Source organism: Micromys minutus (assembly GCF_963924665.1).
Source record: "Micromys minutus genome assembly, chromosome: 32".
NCBI classification, from domain to species: Eukaryota; Metazoa; Chordata; class Mammalia; order Rodentia; family Muridae; genus Micromys; species Micromys minutus.
In genome coordinates, this window is record NC_137967.1 from 6,176,887 (window position 1) to 6,203,329 (window position 26,443).

The 26,443-nt window shown below is 52.3% G+C and overlaps 2 protein-coding genes across 2 annotated transcripts in view; both read left to right on the plus strand.

Moving 5' to 3' along the window:
* LOC308414028 (sialic acid-binding Ig-like lectin 12) overlaps window positions 1–4,496 on the plus strand; it is a gene marked incomplete at both ends in the record, with an annotated part of 9,659 nt that extends 5,163 nt beyond the window's left edge. Inside the window, 4 exons of the mRNA XM_080909191.1 lie at window positions 699–980; window positions 1,813–2,094; window positions 2,211–2,313; window positions 4,391–4,496. Coding sequence (XP_080765317.1) covers window positions 699–980; window positions 1,813–2,094; window positions 2,211–2,313; window positions 4,391–4,496 — 773 coding nt within the window. The remainder of the gene's footprint in view (window positions 1–698; window positions 981–1,812; window positions 2,095–2,210; window positions 2,314–4,390) is intronic.
* Window positions 4,497–9,895: 5,399 nt separating this feature from the next.
* On the plus strand, window positions 9,896–24,886 carry IGLON5 (IgLON family member 5; the record flags this gene model as incomplete). Its single annotated transcript, XM_080908319.1, has 8 exons — window positions 9,896–9,974; window positions 18,843–18,921; window positions 19,805–20,037; window positions 21,111–21,230; window positions 22,345–22,479; window positions 22,653–22,773; window positions 23,258–23,412; window positions 24,763–24,886. 8 exons carry the CDS (start codon window positions 9,896–9,898, stop codon window positions 24,849–24,851), a joined length of 1,011 nt encoding a protein of 336 aa, XP_080764445.1. The 3' UTR covers window positions 24,852–24,886.
* Window positions 24,887–26,443: the final 1,557 nt, after the last annotated feature.

Consider the following 26,443-nt stretch of genomic DNA (forward strand, 5'->3'; position numbering starts at 1 on the left):
CTGCAAGGTGTTCTCTTGATTAATAACTGGTGCAGGGCAGCCCAGCCAACTGTGGGTGCTATCACCCCAAGACGGGTGATCCTAGGTTGCATAAAAACTCAGACTGAGGAAGCCAATAAGCCGAGTTCCTCTATGGTTCTGGCTTCAGTTCCTTCCTCCAGGACCCTGCCTTGAGTTCCTGTCATGATTTCCCTCAGTGATAGAGTGTGATGTGGACGTGTAAGATGAAATAAACCCTTTCCTAGCAGCTTTGGTTGTGTCTTTATCACAGCAAGAGATAAAAGCAAACCAGTGCAGTGTGTGTGTGGAAGTCACGACTTGTGAGCGTCTGTTCTTTCTTCCACAGAGTCCTGCATATGGACTCGGGTTGCTGGAGCTGGTGGCAACTGCCTTACCTGCTCAGCCATATTGCTGGCCCCAAACAATGTAATTTAAATCTTTTGAAAAAAAAAAAATCCAGGCTTCAGGATCGCGCTTACATAAGCTCCTTCGTCTTGTTCATGTGTCTGGGGTGGGCGAGGTGAAGTGGGCTTCCTGATAGTGAGCAGAAATTGGTGAGAAATCATGTGAGCGTGGCAACCCCAGGCTCTGTGGGAATGCTGGAAGAAGTTTGGGGGCGGGGTTCCGATCGGAAACACCATGCGGTGGCATCTTCCTAAAGCACCGATCTAAACACAACCCTTTTCTCTCTCCTCCAGACCTGACCCAACAGCAAGAGCTTCACATCCCGGAGATCGGTGTGTCTGGAGAGCCTGTGACCTTGACCTGCACCATCCCAAGCACCTGCCAAGAGCCCAGAGCTCTTTTTCTCTCCTGGAAAGGGCCCAGCATGTCTTTCAACACCACAATCTCCATCCACCCCTCTTCAGCACTGGCCATTGACCCAAAGCCTGAAGACCAGGGCACCACAATCAAATGCCACTTAAATCTGTCCCCAGACAATCTGTTGAGTGGTAAAGTGGTCAAGCTACAACTGGTCTGTGAGTGCTGTGGGTACTATCAGGGCCTAGAGTTGGGGGTGGGAGGTATGTTGAGCAACTCCAGAGAAAGACTTGGGTCCTGAAGGACAGTGGTCATATTTTGACCCCGTGGGGCTGAGAGATCACAGGGAAGAGTGAAGTCTATGTTTGGTGCAGACTTTAATCACCAAAAATGAAGGAGAACCTACTCTTGGTCTCAAAGCCTCCAAATCTTTTTTGGTAATCAATTAAGATCAGGGGCTATAGAGATGTGACTTAAAGGGCGGAGAGAGCTCATTGTAAGCATTTGTTACCCTTCTCTTGCTGTGATGAAACACCTTGATCAAGGAAACCTATGAAAGAAAGAATGTTTATTGCGGCTCCAAAGGGACAGAATCATCATGGCAGACCTAGGAGCTTGAACAGGATGCTGAGAGAGCTCACATCCTTTACCATAAACAGGAAGCAGAGCACCCCAGGATTTTTAACCCTCAAAGCCCACCTCCAGTGACATACTTCTAACAAGGCCACATCCCCCCCAAGCCTCCTCAAATAGCACCACCAACTGGGGACCAAGTGTTCAACTACACAAACCTCTGGAGAACATTCTCAGAAGAACTGAGTTATGTTCCCCCTAACACCCAGGTTGGGCAGTCTAAACCTGTAACTCTAATTCTAGGGGGATCTAGTGCCCTCTTCTGGTCTTGGTGGGCACTGCATTCACATACACATACACACACACACACACACACACACACACACACACACACACACATATGCACATAATTTGTGCTTTGGAGGAAGAGAAGAAAAATGTGCGTCTTCCTGACCCTCTGCCTCTTCTTCCCCACAGCACCTGCCAGGCTGCTCAACTACTCCTGTCTGCTAAAGAGGACACTCACATGTAGCTGTTCCTTCCATGGGATCCCCACACCTTCAGTGCAGTGGTGGGTGGGAGAAACCCCTGTGAGTGTGAATAGCATAAACGCCATCCTGCACGTGACCTCCACCACACTAGAACCCTGGACCAACAGCACCATTCACCTCATGTGGGAGCCAGAAATCATCAGGAGACTTCGCTGTGAAGGGAAGAACCAATATGGAGTTCATGCTTCCAGAATCTTCTTGATACCAGGTGAACAGGTCTGGTATGACTGGGGTGGAAGGCTAGCACTTGAGGGCCAGGATGAGAGCAAACACGGAGCGGAAGGAAGAGAAGCCTCAGGATGACTGTGTTCCCTTTCCTTTCAGATAAAAGGTCTGCTTCCGGTGTGTTCCTGAGAGGACTAATCCAGGGCATTGTGTATGGAGGCATAGCATCTACTTTATTCTTCTTCTTCCTTGTTGTGCTGCTGTGAGTATTAGAGTTCAAACTCAACACAGAACCCTCCCCAAAGCCTGCCTGCCATATTGACAAATTTTTAAAAGTACATTTATTCTTTTGAGTGTGTGTGTGTGTGTGCACATGCATGCACATGTATGTGAATGTGTGTGTGTGCGTGTGCACACGCATGTGTGTGCAAATGCATGTGCATTCATAGTGTACATCTAGAGATCAGAAGAGAACTTTCAGGAATGGGCTTTTTCCTTCTGCCATGTGGGTCAGTCTTGATTGTAGGTTCCTTTATTCACCGGCCTTTCATTGGCTTATGACGCCCATTTTCTTCCTCATATTTTCTCCCAGTTTAGTTTCTGTGGAGATTGACTCCTCGTTAAGTTCCAGCCATTCTTTATTTGCACTTGGGACTGTGCACTTCCCTTTAAGCATAAATTTAACTTCACCTCGAAGATGTAATTACGAACTATGTTATCACTTGACTGAAACATTTCCAATTTCCATCATGATTTTCAACCTATTAGAAATATCAGTGTTTTCCAATACATTCCTCACACTCTTCTTCAGTACAGAAAGTTGAATGTAAGTCTTCGAATGTGCTAGACAATTGTTCCACCACTGAATTATACCCAAGCACCTCACTGGGGGATTCTAGGCAGGGGCTCTACCACTGAGCCACATCCCCAGCCTTCTTTATACTTTTATTTTAAGACAAAGTTTCAATACACTGGTCTTGGATTTTTCTCACCTTCAAAGTAGCTGATCTGTACCATAGGACCAACTGATACTCTTTTTTTAGCTTAAATTAAACAGGATCCTAAAATATACTGTACATAATACCAACTCATTTTCCTTGCAACAATTTTTTATTGTTGTTGTTAAAAAGTTTCCACGCACACTTAAGTGAAATGGGCATTTCTCATTTGTTGCACACAGTCACCATACAGGCTTCCTTCAAGTCAAATTCATACAACACGGGGCTGGAGAGACGGCTCAGTGGAAAAGCGCTTGCCTCCAACCCCGAGGGCCTGAATTTGGTCCCCCAGGGCTTACGTGGTGGAAGAAATAACCAGCTCCTGCAAATTGTCCTCTGGCCTCCACCCTTACGTTTACACAGGCCCTACACACACACACACACACACACACACACACACACACACACACACACAAGAAAATGTAATTTTACTGAATTCATTGTGTTGTCAAGGTCTCCTTCAGGTCAGCAAACAAAAAAAGCCAGCTCTAGGCTTATGCCGAGCATGGCTTCCTTACAGCTTCTTCCTGGTCTCGGGCAATGCTTTCATTTTTAATAGAAGGATAGCTCCCGGGCAGGAAATGAAAATCTGGATCTTACTCTCGATTCACACGGAAGCCAGAGAAGGTGTTTGTCTAGAAAGGGATAGAGATTTAGGAACAACTACAAAAGTCTGGCTCCACCTGTTGGGGTTGGGGTGTGTGTGTGTGTTACAACAGAGCCCACGGGTAGATGACTCCAGACTATTTATGAGATCTCTGCTATGTCTATGACTAGAACACCAAAGGCCTGAGAGTTCCTTGTATTTATGTGTGCCAAAAATGTTAGAGAAGGAAGGAGTATGTGAAATAAACTTGTACCCACACAAAGGGTGTGTGTGTATACACGAATATATATATATATATATATATATATATATATATATATATATATATATATACATATATGTTATATATACACATGTATATGAGAGGAGACAGAGAGACAGAGATTACAGGGTGGTAAGAGAGAAGGTACTGCTATAGAGGTCTCAAAGGGCTAGGACTTTGTTCTTTAGTTAATGGCGAACCTCAGGAAGCCCGTGACCAAGAGAGAATCAGAACAGTTTCTAGGGTTTGGAAGGTGATAGCCTACAGACCAGGGCGCCAGGAAAGAGGCTGGGGAGAGTTCACACCAAGCTAAGCTTGCTTTCCTTTGGATGAGTGGGTCGTTCACAGACCCAGCACGTGGAGACAGCCACAGTTCTGGCGGCAGCCCAGAGCTGCTTTGGGGAAGGGCTGTGATGATAGGGAGTCAGGGTGGAGCTGAATGCAGCATTCACCACCGGGTTCGTTGTCTTAGAATGAAGACGCTTAAATGGTGGAAGGAAAATCAAACTTACAAGAACAGAGAAGCCCTGATCCTCAAGAAACCAGTTTTGGGAGGAGCCCAACCTGCTGAAGTCTGAAGCTTCTGGTGCACGCACTATCCTTGGCCCAGGTAAGTAGGCTGCGCTAGCGGAAGGGACACAACCCAAGTCCTCTCAGTCTTCCTGGACACAGCCACCAGACGGCGCTCACTCCTTGGGGACGGCGATTACAGCCCTATCTTTGGGCTCAGCTCTGTCCCAGCTTGAACAGATCGGAGGGGCAGAGTCTTAACCGGACGTGGGTCTGGATTTGTACATTCTTCACACCGAGGTCCCGTGACCCAGGCAAGGACCCTGTGGAGCTTCAAGCCTAACACCGTCCCACAGCGGAGACCTATCAGACACCAACAAGATGTTGCCTATTGAAGGGAAATTCCTGGGTAAATGCTTTGTAAGAGCTGAGGTTGCTATGAAGAAGTCCCGCAGGACGAGTGCCTTCGAACCACAGATATAATTCTGGAGGTTAAAGACCACAACGGGGGTGTCCAGGTGGCTGGCTTCTCCTGAGGACTCTTTCCTTTACCTGGAGATGTAGGTTTCCTTTCTGTGTGCTCACAGGGCCATCTCCGGGTGCATTTGTGTCACACCCCCACCCGCCCTCCTCCTCTTACATTTTGATCATTTTTGCTTGTTCTCTGTAGCTCCAGGTTGGGGATGCAGGGCCTCGCTCGTTCTGATACATTCTTACTGTGGAGCCCATTCTTGATCCACACCCACCCCTCCCTCCTGGGAATTCCTAGCAAAGGGCCCTTTGACTGAGAACCCCCTAAGCTCAGGCCATCACTGGGGGTTGTAAAAGAGCATTCTACCACATTTCTATTTTCTCAATCCTCCTTTACTTTTCTTTTCTTTGCTTTTTTTTTTTTTTTTTTTTTTTTTTTTTTGTGAGACAGGGTCTCACTAAGTCAACGGAGGTAACCGTGAACTCAGATCCTCCTGCCTCAGCCTCCTAGTAGGAAGATGGTTGTTCCTTCCCATTTCAACCCTAATTTCTTGTCATAGATCATATTGGAATCTAATTCACCCACATGAGTTTGATTACCTTAGTAAAGTCTTGTCTCCAAATGTCCTTGTATTCTGAGGCGGTGAGGGCTAGGATTTCAGCAAGGAGAGTAGGAGGAAGGAGCAGAGGGTGTGGCTCTACTGATAGACATGGCAACTCTGGCTGGTTGGACCCCTGGCATCACACAAATGGAATGTGGTTGGCACCACATTCGTTCCAAGCACTGAGAACACAGAGGCAGAAGAATCAGAATTTCAAGCTGCATGGTGAGTTGGTGGTCAGCTTGGTCTACATTAGATCCTGTCTCAATCGATCGATCGGTCGATCAATCAATCAATCGATCAATCAATCAATTGTTTGATCGATCAATCGATCAACCAATCAATCAATTGACCAATCAATCAGCCAATCAATCGACCAACCAATCATTCAATCAATCAATCAACCAACTAACCAACCAATCAATCAATTAATCAACCAATCAACCAATCAATCAATATCAATGACAAAAAAAAGACATTTTTATGAGCAGCATCTTTTACCTATGGCCGAGGATTAAAGAAGCCGGTTCACCCCCTGGAGTGGGATACTCAGAGCAGGACCTGGTCTATCTAACACCAAGGAAAGGCAGCCTCTGTTTCTTCAACAGCAGGACCTTGGAGAGAGGAAGAAGGGTCCACGTGGGAACTGCTGATGGGTGATGGTGCATGCCAGACCCCAGCCTGACAGACCTGCAGAAGAGCCAGCCATCATCTCTACCCCAGACTCCAGAGCCAGAGACCTACAGACCAGCTCTCCCTGTGGCTGGACAAACCCACCCCTCTCTAGGCCTTCCCCCTTCCCCCACCCCTTCCTCATTTCCTCTCCCCCTCCTCTTCTATTTCTCCTTTTTTCTCCCCTTCTCTTCTTTCCCTCCTCTTCTTTCCCCTTCCCTTCCTCTCCTTCCTCTCCCCGTCCTCCCAGCTTTCCCATCCCCTCTTTCTTTTTCTCTCCATCTCTCCCTTTTCTTTCTCCCCCTCCCTCTCCTCTTCCTCCTGTTCCTCTTCCTCCCTTCTTCCTTTTGTCCTAACCTCCATGTAGTCTCTTTCAGGGTGGGTGGCTTGGTCCTTGCCTATGGCCCAAGGGGAAGTGGGGCCTTGGCTTCATCCAGAAGTCACTCAGGAAAGCGTTGGCCAGAAGTCCAAGTGTGGGAACTGGGGGTTCAGGATGCTCCGGGGAGAGCAGTTGTGGGGTAGGCAGAGAGACAACAAGAATGAATCAACCAGCTACCTTCTTTGTGTGCGGTGAGACTTTCTAAAGAACAAGAGTCCTGAAAAGGACACCACATTGCTGGCCACAGTCATTCCGCTGTGGGTGGGCTCTCTTAACTGGGCTCACTCCTATCTCGAGCTCTTGGCTCACACATTCCCATACGTCCCACCCCATCACAACCACGCTTTATTCTGTCTCCGATACTTCACATTACTCCGTCTGCTCTGCAGGTTCCACGCGTTTTGGGGTGTATATGGACCTCTTTTCAGCCGCCCCTCCTCTCTTTGAGTCAGGGTTTCACATAGCCAAAGGCTGTCCCTCCAACTTGATAGGCAGCCAAGGATGACCTTGAACTCTCGATTTTTTTCCGGTTTTAGCCTGCCTTCCACGCAGGGGTTGCAAGCATGCATCTCTGTGCCTGGTTTATGTAGTGCTGGGGTGGATGCCAGGGCTTCAGGTGTGCCAGGCAAGCGTTCTGACAGAGCCACATGCCTGGCCTTCTTTTGCCATTTCTCACTCTTCCCTCCCTTCCTTCTCTTCCTCGTCTATCAAACGCTTCCCTGTCTATCCAGGGTGCCGCTCTGCACCGAGTACTGTGTGAACCCATGGTCAAGATGATGGTCCAGAGCAAGACACAGATTCATTCAGGGTAAAGCAAGGCCAGATATGTTGTAGAGGAAGATGCGTCTGTCCCTGTCTATCTAGGCTTGATCACCTTTAGGATCTCCTGGACTGCTGGGTTTTTTTTTTTTTTTTTTTTTTTTTTTTTTTTTTTGTTGTTTGTTTTGTTTTTGTTTTTGTTTTTTGTTTTTTGTTTTTTGGTCAAAGGATGACCCGGCTCCCTAGGGAATGGTTATAATTTGGTCAGCAGCAGGTGGTTGGTTCTGGAGAGGACACGACAGAATGCACAAGGACAGCTGTGTGACATCTCCCATTCCTACAGATGAAGGGAACAACCGAGACTTCAGTCTGAGACGTAGTCAATCCAGCAACCCCTGGTACTTGGTAGGGTTGACATATCTACCTTACAGAGCAGGAAACTGATATGTGCTTGGTTAAGTCTCTGGGAAGAAGGGGAAGGAAGATGCCCGGTGCCTCCCTGTAGCATCCTCCAGGGTCCTTCTGTTACCATAGCAAAGCAGAGCTCTGTAAAGACTGTGGTTCTGTTGGTGCAATCCAGTTGATAAGGGGTGATGTCTTGGTTGCTTTTCAATTGCTGTTACAAAACACCATGACCAAGGCAACTCACAGAAGGAAGAGTTTATTGAGGGGTTACAGGTCCAGAGGCTTAAAGTCTATAACCATTATGGTGGGAGCATAGCAGCAAGTAGGCATGCAGGTGTGGCATGGCATTGGGGCAGTAGAGAACTCACACCTCATTCATTCATAAGGGTAAAAAAAGAGAACATACACATGCCAAATGGGAACCTCAGACCCCACCTCCAGTGACACACCTCCTTCAACATGGCCACACCCACTAATCCTTCCCAAATAGGTCCCCAAACCAACTGGGGGCCAAGCGTTCAAACATATGACAAGTAGGAGCCATTCTTCTTCAAACATCCAGATGGGGCTTCACAGAGTCAAGAGACAAAAATCCAAGCACTATGATAGGGTAAGCTTCCCTAAATCCAAAAATATGAAGTCCAAGTCACATCAGAACCTGAAACATTTTGAGAAAGGATCTGATATAGTCCAGGCTAGACTTGAACTTGATATGTAGCCAAGGATGACCTTGAACTCCTGATCCCCCTGCCTCTAACTTTCCAGTGCTAGGATTACAGGTGGGTAACACCATACCGAAATGAATAAAATGTTATTGGAAATTAAACGCTTCAGAATTTAGAGAGGTTTGCGTTTCAGTTCTTCAGGTTAGGAAGTTGAACCAAAATGAAACCCTTGCTTCCTAAACGGCTTGTGCCAAACGTTTTGTCATAACAACGAGAAAAGTATTTAATATGCAGCAAGCCTGCAATACCTTAAGGAACAGGAAACGGTTCTCTGTGGTGCCCAGTGGGGCAGTGGGTGGAACTGAACTGTGTGTGACATCCCTGTCCCGTCCTGTGCTATTTTGTCACATACTAGCAATAGCTGGCCCTTGCTGGTTTTCCACTTGCCTACATTAAGGACTTATTGAGGCTGGGGGGGGGGGGTTACAGGTCAACAGTACACTGCTGGCCTGGAATCCCCAAGTGGGGAGCTAGGGTGTGACTCAGTGAGAGTCCCTGCCTCGAACCCCACCGCGAGAGCCTTGGGTGTGACTCAGAGTTAGAATATCTGCCTAGAATCCTCCAGTGAGAGGGTGGGGGCGTGCTTCAGTAGTAAACCATTTGCCTAGCATCTCCCCATTGAAGGGATGGGGGGCTGGCTATGGGGTACATGCTTTGTCTAGCAAGCCCAAGACTTTGGGTTCAATTTAAGGATTCAGTAAATTCTACAACTTCTGCCAGCTGTCTTCAGCCCAAAGAGTGGGGACCCCTCCTCATCACAAACATGAAAAGAGAACAATTATTTTCTCCTCTGTTTAGCTTAGCTGATTTAGCTCTTACAAAAAATAAGCAAATTATTACATTGATTTGTTTTGTATGGGAGTTGGATTTCTGGGTCTGAGGGAAGAAGCTGAGGTCAGACTTGAAGGGAGGAGGCTGGGTCCTGGACTCCCAGGGTCTGACGGAGGAGGCTGGGGCTCTTGCACCTGGGTCTGAGAGACTCCTATGACTAAGAGAGGAAGCTCTGAGGTCTGTGCACCTTGGGTCTGAGGGAGGAGACACAGAGCCGGAGTCTGTACGAGGGTTGGACTCCTTCAGCAGGAGGAATCTGGATGAAGTGCATCTCAGGCCGGGATTCTGGAGACCGGGAGGACGCCGGTCGCCTGGGGGAGGGCGGAGGAGGGGCAGGGCCACAGTAACAAAGGCCTCTCCCTCCAACGAGCAACCCCCCCGGCCCCGCCTCCGCGGCTCCCCTCCTGCCCTGATTGGCCGTTCTCCCTGCCCGTCAGCGCCACCCCCCCTCCCTGGGTCTGCAGCAGCTCCGGCCACCTCGTCGCGCCCCCCCAGCCCCCTCCCCCCGCCCCCGCCGCCCCCCGGGCCGGTGCAGCCGCAGGCGGGGTTCCCCTCCCCCTCCCCCTCTCCCCCAGGCTCGCGCGCCCCGACCGCCCCCTCCCCTCCCCCTCCGCGCCGCCGCGATGCCCCCCCCTGCGCCCGGGGCCCGGCTCCGGCTCCTCGCCGCCGCCGCCCTGGCCGGCCTGGCCGTCATCAGCCGAGGTACCGCAGCGCCGGGGGCGGGGGGCTCGGCGGGGAACCCCGAGATCCTGGGAAGGGGTACAGGACCGGGGCGGGGGCAAACGGGGAGTTCCCCCCGGGGGGATGCGGAGGTCTGGAGCCAGAGACCTGGGCGGCAGTCCTTGGCTGGGCAGGGGGTCCTTGGGTGCATGGATGCACACTGGGGCACAGGGATGCGCGTCCTTATCTGGTCAGCTGCTCCATCACTAGCAAAGGGGGTCTCAGACACCTGCTGCCGGTCTGGGGCGGCAAGAATGTACCGCTGTAGGTCAGGGAGAAGCTCAGACATTGGGGTGACAGTCCTCACCTGGGCAGGATCTCCAAACTGAGTTGGGGTACCAGGCCTGGAATGATGCGTGTTGTGGAAGGGTCTTGCCTTTGCGTTTTGGAGAGGGCTCTCTGCGCCATCCTTGCCTGGGGACTGGGCTCTGCGTCTTTAGGTGAAGGTAGAGGAGAGAATGGGTTATCGACCAGTAAGGACAGAATGTCCACAGAACGAAATTCCCAGACTCAGGAATATCAGGAAAGGGGTTGCAACTCCCTGTCTGTGTTTTCCTCTCAGCATTCGGGGTGTTTGCAGTTAACTGAGAGATGGTCCTGGAAAGCCAGAAAGTTGAGATGCTGGGCTAAGAATTCTGATCTAAAGTCTTTGACTGAACGGATATCTGGACGGATGAAGGGAGTGGGGGCTGGGCTGGAGAAGGCAGGACAGGAAGGGTTAATGCAGGGTCACAGGGTTACTAGTCTCAGCCAGTTGGGGGGGCCTGGAGACCCTCTGTAACAGCAGGAATGGGTCCTGTTCTGGACTGTGCCTCCCCTGCAGGACCTGTCAAGGAGAGTGTAGTCAAGGAAATGGCCCTGAAAGCCCAGGAGGAAGAGGGATGGGGCAGAAGGCTGCGCTGTGGAACCCAGGAAGCCAGGAAAGTGTTAATCTAGTGTTTCCACATCACTTCCTCCAGGCCTTGTCCAATCAAGCATCACAGAATCAGGGTCATGCTATGCCATCAGGGACAGTAGTCCCCAACATTGTGACCCCAGCAGCCCCAAGGGAAGCAGCTAATCTGGTCTTCCAATCAAGTCAGCCACAGCCACACACAAACAAGCTTCACAGCCAAGCCAAACCTGCAGACTAGAGAGTCACATAATGAACCCTGTCCACGCAGGACGCCCACACACAGATCCACCGGGGGAGGGCATGGATTCTGCCAGGAGTGGAATGGGCCAGAACGTCCACCCCTTACCACAGCACAAGGCTGAGCGCTGCCTGACCTGGTGACCACAGGCTGGGTGCTTTTCTCTCCTGTTACTTGAGGCTGCTTCTGGCTTATATATGGGACCCTGTCACCAGACCCTGCTGTTTGATGGTGACATTCCCTGTCTCCCTGGTCTGTCTTTCCATCCCTGCTGGTTTCAGCACAGTGCCGCATCTGCCTCTCTAACTGAGCTGCATCACCCCCATGTTTGAGTCCCTCCCTCTTTCCTCACTCCCTCTCTTATATACTGTACCCTCGTCCACTTTGGCATCTGCTTCTTCCTCCCCCACACTGTACGTCCTTGAACCCCAATGCCACCCAGCCCTCTTCTTAATGTACTGTCTGTCCCGTTTGTCCATCTGACTCTCAGAAACCATTACTACGTGCATGCCCCCGGGATGAGGGGGACCTCTGGCAAAGCCGTACGACCTTGATCAAGTCTCTGGCGTTGGGTACCCAGTCTGACAACTGAGAGTGAGAGAAGGTGAGGCCCAGGGAGTTGAACTGAGATAGATCTACCTGTTGGGTAGGTGCCCCATTAGTATCCCTGTTACTTCGGAGAGGAAAGAAAGCCACATATAGTCACGTATTTTTTTTTCTCTAGTCAGTCTCACCATGTAGTCCAAGCCGGGCCTTGAAATTCAAGGTGATCTTCTTGTCTCGGCCTCCCAAATTCTGTGATTACATGCATGCATATATACGCATGCTAAGGTCTCTGTACATAGCTATAGTTGTCGACCATGCCGGCCTCAGACAGAAGGCAATCCTCCTGCCTCTTCTTCCTAGATCCTGGGACTATGAACATGAGCTACCATGCCCAGTTGTAACACATACCCGAGAGAAGCCAATGGACCAGGAGCCAGGCACCAGAGAAGCATACTCCCCAGCGTTTCCTTCCTTTCACATATTACTTTCAGTGCAGGGCAAAGGAGACCTGGTTGGTTCCTGCAAGTGTTTTCGTTCTGAAGTAGAAATGGCAGCCCCTTTCTCTTGCTGGTTTATTTTCACTTAGCAAATCCTCCCTGCCAGGGTAACTTTAGACCTACAATTAACCCCTGCACTGCCTAAATCTTTAACGCCAACGCCATCCACACATTTACATATTCACCCACAAAATGAAACTATGCTGGCTGGAGATGTGGCTCAGTTGGTAGAACGCTTGCACACCTGTGTTTTCGGCACTTGGGATGCAGAGGCGGGAAGAGCAGAGGTTCAAGGTCAGCCTCTGCTGCTAAACCAACCTGGGCTATATGAGACCTTGTCTCAAAACTAAGTGCATCAAAAAAAAAAAAAAAACTTAGCAGAGTGAGTGAGTTGTTGGGGGGCTGAGCACACCGCAGCCAGGGATAAAGCCCAACGCCACCCCATGGGCCATTCCCTGTACCAGGCTCTGATCCTCCCCATCTGCCGTTTACCTTTTTAAAGATACTATGTTTTTATATTGCATTTACTTATTTGTGTGTTGGCGGTCATAGGACAGCTGGTGGGAGTCAATTCTCCTTCCACTACAAGGGTCCAGGGTATCGAACTCATGTCCTCAGCCTTGACAGCCCAAGCTGGTCGGGAACTCAGTGGGTAGTTAGGTCGTTTCCTGTTTTGTAGGTAGCCCAGGCTAGTCTCAAATTCGAAGCTTTTTTTTTCATGCCTAGTGATTAGTTCATTGGCTTAGTAAATATTTTCATACACTTCTGTTCTAAGCTCCTAAGAAATATGATGTGTGTGGGGGGGGGGGGGCAGGGACCAAGCCCGGGCAAGCACTTTCTCAAAGTCTATAGTGGAAAGAATCAGATGGGGGGGAGGGGGGCTGGTGGTGGGCGGATCTAGCAAATGAGTGGATAGTTAACCACAGAGTCTCACATAATGGTAAGAGGCTGAAAGTTGCCTTGGAGAACGTGTTGTCCATTTTAGAGGGGGCGGGCGCCCAGAAAGCCACCCCTAGGAAGGTGAGAAGTGGGTTAAGGCCTGAGGAAGAAGCCAGTCTTGAACAGGTCCCAAGGAAGCCTGCAGAAAAGCATGACTTGATGTAAGGCATTGCCTGGGCGGAGCTGAGCAGAGAGGCGGGGTCTGGGCGGAGCTGAGCAGAGAGGCGGGGTCTGGGCGGAGCTGAGCAGAGAGGCGGGGTCTGGGCGGAGCTGAGCAGAGAGGCGGGGTCTGGGCGGAGCTGAGCAGAGAGGCGGGGTCTGGGCGGAGCTGAGCAGAGAGGTGGGCTGTCGCATCGGATATTACCCCTTCCGCAGCCCTTCCCTGGGCAACCTACAGGAACTCCCACAAAGTCTCCAGACCCCAGGTTCCTCACTAGCAATGGCTTCAAGGACTGTAGGATCATTCTAGGTGGGCCCAGTCCCCACCCCAGAATCCCAAAGAGTCTTCCTTATCTCTAATTTCCGAACGCGGAGCGTGTCAGAAATCTCTTCCTCCTATGACTGTGGCCTCTATTTATTGATTTGTTCTGTTAGTCTAGACTGGAAATCTCACCAGAGCAGGGCCCTGACCTCACAGGATGCCTCCCAGACCTTCCGCTCTCTTTCTCCTTTCGTCTCTTTCTTTATGCATGCCCGTATTTTTGAGACCTGGCCTCACTATACAGTTCAAACTGGCATTGGAACTCACTCTGTAGCCCAGGCTAGCTTGGAACTCTGTAGTTACGCTGACCTAAAAATTGGGGTAATCTTCCTACCTCGGTTGCCAAGTGCTGGTATTACAAGCATGAGCCACCTAGCCTGACATTCACTGTGGCTCTCTAGTCTACCCTATATCCAGTAGAACACGGAGGCTAATCCTCACTTTCATTTGCCGGTGGAGAAACTGAGTCCCAGAGAGATGGGGGGACTTGGGTGACCCTTACTCCCGAGACTCCACCTTGTCTCCTAGGGCAGGGAACACATAATAACAGAGAGGCAGACCTCAGAAGTATCAGCCAACTAGACAGTCCTTCCTCTGCCCCAGTCAGGGGGACTGAGAGCGGTTCAAGGAAAGCAGTCTGTGGTTCTCTTAAGAAAGAACTCGCCTTTGTGCACACCAGGCTACTTGACACGCCGGGGGCAGAGCCGGGTGTGGCGTTTGCTTGTCTCATCTCAGAACACTGCACAGAAAAACTTGCGTCGAATCCTAATTCTTCATTTCCCTCGGATGGGGAAACTGAGGCTCAGTCCATGGGGATGTGTAGTCAAGAGGACATGGCAGGGTAGACACTGGGCTTTCTAACCCAGGCTCCTCTGGAATATATGTTACTTGTCTTTAGGACCTTTTCCTTCCTCTCCGCAGAGCCCTTTCTGATCCAAGCAAGGCACACGGACAAAAAAACTAAACAAAAGAAAATCACAAAAATCGTGACAAAACCCACATGGGTGAAGAAATGGGCCAGTGGGTAAGAGCATTCGCTGCTCTGGCAGAAGACCTGGGTTTGGCTTCCAGTGTCCATATGGCAACTCTCAGCCGCCACTAACGCCACTTCTAGGAGATCCAACGCCCTATTCCGGTCCCTCCGGATGCTTCTGTATGCACGTGGCGCACACATATTCTCACAGAAGCACATATGTACACATAAAGTACAAATAGTTGAATCTTGATTTTTAATTGCATCATCCAGAAACATCCCTGATCAGTCACAGAGCTCTTCCTAAGTGGGGCGTTTATGTTGGGGTCTTGAGGAATGAGAAGGAGTTCAAGAGTTGAAGAGTCGCGGGTATCCATTCATATCTATTCAGCCAACAGTTAGTTCCAAGACAACTCCCAAGGGAGACCCGAGGGACCTAGGCCTGAGTCACAATGAGGTTCTGACCCTAAGACATGTCTAATCTGCAGGAGGGACAAGGTGTCATGTGTGAATTTAGTTATAATGGAGAGTGCCCAAGTTCTGTGGGAAGTCTTGGTGGAGTCTGGGAGTGTTCCTAGCAGGGTTTAGACATGAGTACATTAAGCTTCTTTTGAGGCTTGCTGTGGGCTAGGCATTGCACTGTGTAATGCTGCTGCCCTAAAGGAGACCCTAGACAGGGCAACTAAGATTGTCTCTGGGGCCAGGCATGGCAGCCCAGGTCTTCAATCCTAGTTCTGGGGAGGCGGGGCAGGTGGATCTCTGTAGGTTTGAGGCTATCCTGGTCTACATGAGTTCCAGGACTATGTAGAGAAGTCCCGTCTCCAAGTAAAACAAGCAAAATGGTTGTTCTGTGTAAATGAATGGCTTCCTGACTTGACCTCCACCTTCTTTGAATGAAGCCCAGAGAAGGAACAGGTCTCCCCCAAGGTTGCCCAGCGCAGATCCCAGAGTCTGGGCTTTTTTGTTGTTTGTTTGGTTTTTGTTTTTACTTCTGTTTGTTTTGTTTTTTAACTTGTTGTTGTTGTTTGATTTGGCTTTTACTTTTGTCTTGATACCTATATGAAGGTGTGAGGTACCCATGTTCACAGATAAGGTGAGAAAGGCCCACTGAGAGACATGCTTATTTTACCACGTCTCCTAGGACTGTCTATGAGACTATTTGATTCAAGGTTGTGTGTCATGAGCACAGAGGCTGGAGTTCACCTGAGCCACTGGAGAAGAAGGGGATATGAGGGTTCGGTGGCTTGAGGAGCAGAGAGAGGCATATCTGGGGTACAAGACAGGGGACTGGAGGAGGGAGGGTGACACTGATGTATTGGGACTTGACAGTTGGTCCCAGGGGCCACTGGAGGCTTCAGAAGTGGCTGTGGCAGCGCTGGGAAGACTCCTATGGCCTGGGGTGCCCCCTGCCGCTCCCTCTGTCTGGGGACCATGGCTGAGCTCTTTCCTGTGACTTAGGCCACCACTCTTTATCTCAGGTCCCTCGCTCCCACACTTGCCCTGTGCGAGTGGGACTGGACAAGTCAGCTCCAAAGGTCGGCACCTTGGACAGCTCACTGGTCCCCCATCGGTCTTCTGTTGGGAACACTAGGGTAGAGGAGTGAAGTCTACCCACAGGGGACTTCCAGCTATATCTGTGGGGGTCCTGCATTGTCAGAACTGTGTGCCCAGGAGACTCCAGCCCTCAGTGGGCTGAGGCTGAGGGCCTTGTCTACGAAGCTACAAGAGCTTGGCAAGCTACTTCCCCTCTGTGTGTGTGTGTGTGTGTGTTTGTGTATGTGTGTTTGTGTGTGTCTATGTGTTTGTGTGTGTTTGTGTGTGTCTGTGTGTTTGTGTGTCTGTTTGTGTGTGTGTTTGTGTGTGTCTGTTTGTGTGTGTGTGTTTGTGTGTGTGTTTGTGTGTGTGTGTTTGTGTGTGTGTGTGTGTCTGTACGTGTGCTCATGCTCAGCCAAGCACAAGCTGATCAGAGGTGACAGAGTGATTCACTTAGCAGATTCTCAGACAGCGCAGCCCCCGTGTGTTGGGGGGGATGTGACAATGAGGTTGTCTGTCCCCTTGGACAGATGGTGCAGTGGGACCCAGAGCCTTCCAAACTGTGTACAGTGGGTGTCTGCAGTTCTGGGTGAGTGGACTTTGCAGCTGCGTATGGGGAGCTGGGCTGTTGTCCCTGGAACCATGAAGGGAAAGTGGGGTGACCCTGCACCAATGCTGTTTGGCCTTTGGCGTCTGCTTGTGGCTGTCTGCTCCTGGGAGACAACGGACCTACAGCTGACCTGCTGCCAGACGTGTGTCAGGGCTGGGGGTCTGTGTGACGTGGGCTGTAGCCACACTTGTGACAGGGAAGCTGGCTTAGCCTTGACTTGTGTTCTTTCTGGGCCCTGGTGGGGTGGGTATGTGTGTACACAACCCATGGTCACCTGTGTGTGTGTGTGTGTGTGTGTGACACGGTCTTTACTTCCCACAGAGCAGCGATGGCTATGGCCCGAATGACCCCAGGCCTAGCCAGTCTGCTACATTTATTCTGTCCTAGCTCCATCCTGAGGGGCTGCTGATTGAGAGGCCCCCGGGGAGTCATTGGGACACCACGGGCAATTAATTCATTAGATTAATTAGCTTCTTTTCCCAGGCTGGGGGCAGGGCAGCCCACTCAGGGGCCTCCCGCTCCAATCATCCAAGGTCATCCAGCCAGACCTGTCTCTCAGCACAGTCTCCTCCGCCTCCACCTACCCAGCCCCCACTCCCTGGCTCTGGTCCAGCCTGCTGGCCCCGATCCACAGAGCCTTGAGTGGTGGTGGTGTGATTGGGCCTCGCTGGTGTGCATCATGCCAAGTGGAGCTGAGCATGCACTGTGAACAGTGGCGTGACACGTGTGTCTGGCAGGCATGTGTGTGTGTGTGTGTGTGTGTGTGTGTCTGTGTGTGTAAAGGTTTGTGTTCAACTACACGGGGTGCCTAAGGTGTGCATATAAGCCCATCTGTGGATAACTCTCTCTGTGTATATCTGCACATGAATGTCTGAGTTAATGTGTGTTTGTATGCACTTGTGTGCATGTGTGTACACCTGCTCATGTGTATACATGTATTTTTGTTTCAAATACGTTTGTGTGCAAGCACATGCTTCCCAGTCTCAGTGTGAATGTGCACATATGTGCCTCTGTGTGTGCATGTTTGTATGTATGTGAGTCCTGAACATTTATATGTATGTATATGCACGGTACTTGTGTCTGCCTGCAGCACATGTGTGTTGTATGTATGCATTGTGTGGCTTTTCCTGAGGAGACTTGAATCAACATGTATCCATGGCCTGCGCGCGCGCGCGCACACACACACACACACACACACACACACACACACACACAGCAACAACGAAAGGAAATGTCTACCCACCCAGACAAAGCACAAGCATCAGAGAAAGGAGTCTAAGACGCAAGTCTAGCTTGGTGGACCAATGCGTGCAAATGGAGTTACTCCCAAGAGTGTGGGTGTTAGTGACTCACAGGAGCACGGGAGAGAGTGACTCACAGGGATGTGGGCCACTTGCAGGCAGCAAGACTCTCAGAGAAGAGTCACCCCGCCATACCTCCTAGTGCAGTTAACAAGGCTCCTGCTGAGGAAGCTTCTATGTACCGCCTCACAAACTGACATCACCCCTCCTGTGCCGCCTCCAGTGCTCTGAGAGGGGGCACCATTTCCACAAGGGGTAGTAGTCCGATCGTGCAAACACCTCATGCGCTGCCTTCACATCAAGACGGCAATGTCATGTAGACATTGTAGAAGACGGTGCACCATGATATGTAATGGCGCAGACTAATGTGTCCAAAACAAAAACAAAAACAAAACAAACACATGCTTTTCATGTGTGCGGCGTGGTCTTCCTACTCATGGAGCTGCCTGCCTGGACACGGATGCATGTCTGCGTCACTGCGTTTGACATGTGCACGCCTGTGTCCGGGTGCACGGGTATCTGTGTGGATGTGTCTGTGTACACTTGTCTGTGTGGATGGCTGTGAGTGGATGTCATCTCCGTAAGTGCATCGTTCCACAAGAGTTCCGTTCTGTTTATGAACTGGAGGAGACCTAGAGGAAGGGACGAGGCGTACAGGTCTAGCCTGAGTATGTCTGATGGGTGAGGATTTCTGAAAACAATAAACTCGTGTGGTAGTGGAGGCAGATGCCTGTGTCGCCGGGGCCACGTGTGTGTGTGCGTGTCCACGGGTAGAGTGTTTGCTACAGCTGGCCCCGCCCCAGTGGCCAAGGCTGAGCAATGCCCTCCCTTCCGCAGGGTTGCTGTCCCAGAGCCTGGAGTTCAGCTCACCTGCGGACAACTACACAGTGTGTGAAGGTGACAACGCCACCCTCAGGTACTTTTCAGTTCAGGGGCTCAGGTAGCACGAGGCTTCACAAGGCTTCTCCCCTTTCCCCAACACACTCTGCCTATGGGAGCCCTGTGACCTCACGTGCGTCCGGAGTCTGCCCAGAGCCAAGCTCCACCCACAGCCAAGCTCCACCCACAGCCGAGCTCCACCCACAGCCGAGCTCCACCCACAGCCGAGCTCCACCCACAGGCCTTTCTGTTCCTGTAAAAGTGAAGAGATGGGACCATTAGGGTGCAAAGTCCTGTAGACCACAGGGATGCTAGCAGAGTGAGGGTTATCAGTCTCTGGGGCCCTGTCTCCTCAGCTAGGATCTCTCCCCCAGTGGGGCAATTGTCCCTTATATTCACTCTCTCCCTCCCTCTGTCTCTCTCCCTCTGTCTCTCTGTCTCTCCCTCTCCCTCTCTCTCTCTCTCTTCTTCTTCTTCTTCTTCTTCTTCTTCTTCTCTCCCTCCTTCCTTTCCTCCCTCCCTCTCCCTGGATCTGTTTCTCGATCTGTACATGTATCTATGTTTCTCAACTTATGTCATTACCTTCTTCTTTCCAAGTCTCTCTGCTTGTCTGTCTGTCTGTCTAGATCTCTGCCCCACCTTTCCGATTTGCTCTCTATCTTCTGCCCACTCGTCTCCGTTCTTCCCTCTTGGGGTCTCTGCCCAACTCCTTTTCCACTTCTAAGTGAGTCTCTCCCCTCATCCCTCCCCCTCTCTCTAACACACAGCAGCCCCTAGCTTCCAGGCTTCTCTTTCTGAGGCTTGGCTTACCCTCCTGTACAGTGGGCACAGCAAGGCCTACCTCTCAGGGTTCTGCAGGTGTACTGGAGGTGTGTGAAGAAACTCTTGCCTTCCCTCCTCATCCTCTCCTTCCTCCCCAGCTGCTTTATTGATGAGCACGTGACTCGGGTAGCCTGGCTGAACCGTTCCAACATCCTGTACGCGGGCAATGACCGTTGGACCAGTGACCCCCGGGTGCGGCTGCTCATCAACACCCCGGAGGAATTTTCCATCCTCATCACCCAGGTGGGGCTCGGTGATGAGGGTCTCTACACCTGCTCCTTCCAGACCCGCCACCAGCCCTACACCACTCAGGTTTACCTCATCGTCCATGGTGAGCCTTGTGTGACAGTGACAAGTGGGGGAGGGGAGAGGAAGATGGGTCTGCAGGCTAGGAGGCACCACTGAACAGCCTGTACTGTGTGCACTTGGCCCACGCTGGTCACTCTGGGATACCAGGAAGAGGAGCATGAACCACCCCACCCTTGTGGATTTCAGCAGAGCAGGAGGGGGTTCTTCAGTGAGGTGGTAGATGCTCCATGAATTTGCTGAGCCATGTGACCAGAACATGGGTGGGGGACTCTTTCTAGGCACTGAGGACACGCCCTGCTCTTGGTTATCTCTTCCTATTTGCAGTCATTTCCCGAGGAGACGCTTGTGGGGGAGGGGCTAGATATGAGGAAGGGGAGGGAGGGTGGGCACGCTGGGTGTGAGGGAGGAGGCCTAAAGTCTAGAGCCCTGCGTCTGATGAAATAGACTTGTGGTCTGGACTCTCGGGCGTGGTGTGAAGGGGGGATGGCTGAAGAAATAAGATTGAGTCTGAGTATTGCTCCTGGTTCTGAGGGGGGGTGGCTAAAGTCCGGACTCCTGGTTCTGAGGAAATGGGATTTGTATCTGGAGTCCTGGGTGTGAGAGAAAATGGCTGGAGCCTAAGTCTGAGGGTGGAGGCTATAGGGTAGAGTCTGAGGGCGGAGGCTATAGGGTAGAGTCTGAGGGTGGAGGGCTGTAGGGTAGAGTCTGAGAGTGGAGGGCTGTAGGGTAGAGTCTGAGGGTGGAGGACTGTAGGGTAGAGTCTGAGGGTGGAGGGCTGTAGGGTGGAGTCTGAGGGTGGAGGGCTGTAGGGTGGAGTCTGAGGGTGGAGGGCTGTAGGGTGGAGTCTGAGGGTGGAGGGCTGTAGGGTAGAGTCTGAGGGTGGAGGCTATAGGGTAGAGTCTGAGGGTGGAGGGCTGTAGGGTGGAGTCTACACCCATAGGTCTGAGTGGGGCCTGAGCCTGTACCCCCGGGCCTAATGGAGGAGAACTGGTCTGAGGGGAGGAGGACCAGGCCATGATCTTGGATCTAAAACTGCAGCTTAGGTCTGGGGGACTGGGCATGTGCCCCCACCCCTAACTCTCCCTCTGTCTCCAGTCCCTGCCCGTATCGTGAACATCTCCTCGCCCGTGGCAGTGAATGAAGGGGGCAACGTGAACCTTCTCTGCCTGGCTGTAGGGAGGCCAGAGCCCACTGTCACCTGGAGACAGCTCCGAGGTGAGAATCCCCCCCCCAAAGCCCGTGATCTGGGCCCTTCAGGTCTCCCATTTCCCTAGGCGAAGCCCCAGATTCCCTTCTGGAGGCTTGAGTCCGCCCCACCCTGACCCTCATCTGGTGGCCTCCCCCGATGTACAGGCTGTGTACCCTTTGCTCCCCAACACTCTCCACCCTGGCTTCCCTCCCCCTGACAGTCAGACTGCAAGTGAGGCTTCGTCCCATGCCCCCTCCCCCCTCTATCACACTCATTTCCATCCTCACCTCCGCAGGGGTGTGGTAGCCTAGTGGTTTGAACGGCCCCCAGACCCCAGCCTCAGCAGCTCCAGATTTTCCAGAAATGCACATTCTTGGGCCTCTGCCCCAGATCCAGAGGCAATCAGGGGCTCCCCTCTCTCTACCCACAGCCTGCTTAATGAGTTCTGAGATCCAGTTTCCCAAAAGGGGCCGCCAAGCTGGCTGACACGTGTCAGGCCAGGACACCATTTCATCTCCATCCCCAGATACCCCAGTCTCTGGATCTTGCTGCTTCTTTACAGACCCATAGTGACTATCACTGGGTCCCATCCCTTAGGTGGACTGAGAGTAGGAAGCCTAGTCTACCCCCATGTTCCTTCACACACACCCCCTTAGTGTCTTCTGAACCCTAAATCCTATTCGCCAGAAGTTCTAGACGGTCCTTTGTGATCTCAGGTCTGTTAAAACGACCCCAGGTATCTGAATTACCAAACTCGATCATGTCCGAATTCCCTGAACCCCAAGACAACTCTGGACCCTCCCTCACTGAGTCTGTCTTTCCTGGATCCTTGAAGGCCAAGCCCCAAGATCCCGGCTTCACTCCCTACTCATAAGTGGGTCCCCTGAGCATGACATGGGGAATGCAGATCCCTAGGTCTCCTGCACCCCAAATCCTAGCCGCTTTCCACTGGGTTCTGAGCTCCCCAGCCCAACCCTTAGCCCCATCCTGCCCCCACAGGACCCTCCCGGTTCCTACTGACCCGGGCACTCCAGGCCCTGCTGTGCCCGCCCCGCTGATGTGTGTCCGTGTTGTGCCCGTGTTGTCCCGTGTTAAGTGTTTGTGTCCGGCCCCGCCCTCCCACCCCCACCTCCCCCACAGACGGCTTCACCTCAGAGGGTGAGATCCTGGAAATCTCAGACATCCAGCGAGGCCAGGCCGGGGAATATGAATGCGTTACTCACAACGGGGTGAACTCGGCGCCCGACAGCCGCCGCGTGCTGGTCACAGTGAATTGTGAGCATCCAGGGGGCACAGGGGCTGACCCTTGGGTGCCTGGGGAGGAGGGGTCTTGGTGGCGTGGCGGTGAAAGCTAGGTGGGAATTCAGATCTGAGGTGGGAGGGTGCTGAAATGGGACCCCGAAGTCCCCATGCAGCGAGAATGTGCTCTGGCCTTTGTCCCTTTCCAGATCCCCCGACCATCACGGATGTGACCAGCGCGCGCACCGCCCTGGGCCGGGCTGCCCTCCTGCGCTGCGAAGCTATGGCTGTGCCGCCCGCAGACTTCCAGTGGTTCAAGGATGACAGGCTGTGAGGACTGCACGGGGCTGAGGGAAAAGGAAGGGGAGGGAGGTCCTAGGTCTAGGATCACAAAGCCAAGCAGTGCAAAGTCGGGGAGTCCTGGGTCTTGAGAGACTGGGGTCCAGCTTCTACGTTCCGGGGGAATCTGTGGGCTCCTGGAAGAGTATTTCGGGCACCGATATGATGAGTGCTGGGATCGCTCGCCTCCACCAAAGATCTGAGGTCGAGGGTCGATGCTAAATGTCCGAAGGACCGATTTAAAGAGACTGTCGGGGCCGAGTTTAAGAGACCCTGGGGATTAGGGACGCACACTGGGGATGTTTCCGAATGACCCTGGTGCGTGGATACGGAGTCCGTGGTGAGGACGGGGGTCCCTGGGGGTATGTAGCAGAGCTCGAGGTCTCTTGAGGAAGAGAGCCTGAGCGTTTGTGGAGGAATTGGGCACTGCACCCCAAGGGATGCCAAGGCCAACCCTGATCCGGATTTCCCGTAGGCTAAGCAGCGGCTCTGCGGAGGGTCTCAAGGTGCAGACGGAGCGCACCCGCTCTATGCTTCTCTTTGCCAACGTGAGCGCCAGGCACTACGGAAACTACACCTGTCGCGCAGCCAACCGGCTCGGAACGTCCAGCGCCTCCATGCGGCTTCTGCGTGCGTCTGCGCCGGGCAGCGGGGGTGGGGCAGGGCTGAGGGGGCGGAGCATGGGTGGGGCCCGGAGGCGGAGATATAGGGACAGCCTCTGACCAGAATTTAGGAAACTCCCAACAGTGTCACAGAGTAAAGGAACCGATACTGTCCACATTTTTAGGTACGACCCCCGTCACGACTTAAAGCCAGCCTGGGGGTGCACAACTGTAATCTCAGCACCCAGAAAGAGAAGGCAGGAAGTGACGTAGTGAGTTCAAGGTCAGGTGACGCCCATGGCCTAGTAGAAAACAGTAAGCAAGTGGGCTGATAGATATACGTGGGAAAATGTAGACAGAATTGGGGATAAAAAGTTCGAGACAAGGTCATCGGAAAAGGGGGAGCCCTGTGCAAATCAGCAGTAGAGAGAAAAGGGGTTCAAAGACACAGGAAGGAGGGTAGTCTGATAAGGAGGGCAGCCTTTGGCTGCTATTCGAGACCTAGCACAGAGCCTCTCAGCAACGATCAGAGGCTCAGGACTTACTGTACTGGAGGCCAAGGCCACTGGAGGCTGTTAAACAGTAAGAGACACGCGGCTAGCATGCACTTTTATTGCTGTGCGAGGGACAGTCGAGCACGGAGCCGGGAGGAGACCTCTTCAGGAATCCAGTTTCAACATCCCAAGCTATTTGGGAGCAGAGCCCAGGGGTCTATTCTTGGCTGGGTACAGAAGGTGTGAGCAAAAAAAAGAGGCTGGGTCAAAGGTGACTATGACCAGGGACCTGTGTTGTAGGGTGTCGTTGCAAAAAACGCATGAGGCTAAAGAAAGGGGATTTAAAGTTCAAGTCCAGCCTAATCAACTTAGTTGCGAAACCAACTTGTTGCGAAACAGAAAGTAAAGAGAGGTCTGGGATGTTGCTTAGTACTTAGTACTTGTTTAACTTAGTACTTAGTACTTGCCTCACTTCCTGTGAGGGCCTGGGAGTGTGAGCCCGAGAAAGCACATTTTCCTAGCATGTGCAAATCAGTACATTCCCTCCCGGGCAAAGCAAACAAAGGAATCTCGAAACAAAGTAACAAAATGCAGAGTCAGGCAAACATAGTAGTCCTGAGGTTTCTGGTGTGCCAAAGAAGGCAAGTCCTAGAAATTCCGACAGGATTTTTAACAGGGAGGGGGGAGGAACGAATCCCAAGGATCCAGACTGACCATAAAAAGGAAATGGGGGTGATCCGGGAGACATGGAGACCGGAAACAGACAAGGGCAGCACAGGGAGCCTAAGAACCAGGGAGTTCTGATCACAGAGACCAAGGCACCTAGGAGAGACCTGCAGGGCCTCCCCATCCCAACACCTCCGTGACCCTTTTTCTTTCCCCAGGCCCAGGATCCCTGGAGAACTCAGCTCCGAGGCCCCCCGGACCCCTGGCCCTCCTCTCTGCCCTGAGCTGGTTGTGGTGGAGAATGTAGACGTCATCCAGTACAGCGCACCTCCCCCCGCAGGGGGCCTCAGGCCAGGAGCAAGAGAAAGGGGGTGAGCAAGCGCCATGGTTCTCCAGGGGTCAGAAGAGCTCTTAGCCACAGAGGAAGAAAGAAGAGGAAGGTCTTTTAGAGAACCCATCACTGTGAGGGATAACGCAAAATTATGCATCTTTCTACAGCCATTCTCGCCGCCCGTTCACGTTTCCAGTTGTGACCCACCCCCAGCCACCCCACACCCCTCTCTTAGCTCAGGCTGTCAACTGGCTCGTGTGTGTGTGTGTGTGTGTGTGTGTGTGTGTGTGTGTGTGTGTGTGTGTGTGTGTAAGTGCGTGCGCTGGGGGGGAGGGAACCAGGAAACCCCCCTCTCTGGCACTGACTCCCCTGTGGCCCCTGCCCATCCCTGCTGCCTCTCTTCCTTTGGCTGGAGGTAGGTATGAGGGCTTCATGGTGGAAGCTTGCCAGTTTCCCACCTTCCCATATATGCATGAACACCTACCCCTCTCCTCCTATTGAAGGGGCAGGTAGGATAGGTGTCAGGTGTCACTCAGCCTTTGTGAGTAGGCGGGGTCTCCTGGAAGGCTGTTTCTCCCTTTCCCCATCACCAGTTGCCTGCAGCCAGAGGCTCCATCACTGGCTCAGTGGCCTGAAACCTCCCTTGCCCTGTCTCTCCCCTCCCTCCCCTCCCTGAACTTTCTGGCCCCCTTCCCGGGCCAATCGGTGCTTCCATTCAATTGATAGGCTAGTGGCACTTGTCACCTGTCTGTCTCAGTGCTTTGCCCCCCCATCACCCCCCCAGAGTCTCCTTGGCCACAGTGGTACCTCCAGCTGCCCTTGGGCCCCAGCAGCTGACCCCTAAGTGTGGGCTCCCTGGCAACCTGCTCCCTGGCCTCTCAACCCATAATACCTCCAAAGGCTGATGTGACTACACACACACACACACACACACACACACACACACACACACACACACGGCATGCACACATGCATGCTCATGCACACACACACGGCATGCACACATGCACTCTTAAGTACACACACACACACACACACACACACACACACGGCATGCACACACGCACACCAGCGACTGACCAGCAATAGCTCCTGGCTTCACCTGCCCCAGAGTCTGTGACTAACAGCAGTTCCTTCAGAGTGGGCCACTGTCAGGTTCTGTGTATGGGGACACCTCACCTTGATACACATCAGGCCTCACAGAGTTGGGAAGAGAGGAGACACACAGACATCCTGAGCCCAGGCAGAGGCATCATGCCACCAGCCCTAAATTCAGTAACCACACACCCGAAACCACACCACTCAGAGCCCGGTGAACACAAGGGCAGAGAGGGACAGGGAGGCAAGGGGCAGTGACTGTACCTCAGACGGGGGCGTGGGCCCCATCCCACATTGTCTTCCATTCCCAGGGTCCAGGATGGGGTGGGGAGGGGGAGGGCTACAAGGGGAGGTGGGAGGGGAGCCCTGGGGGCCGTGTGTTCCAATTCATGGGGAGTGTTGAGACCACCACACCAATAAACGCCTTTTTCCAAAGTCCCCGCCTGTGGAAGTCAATGTCATTGAGGATT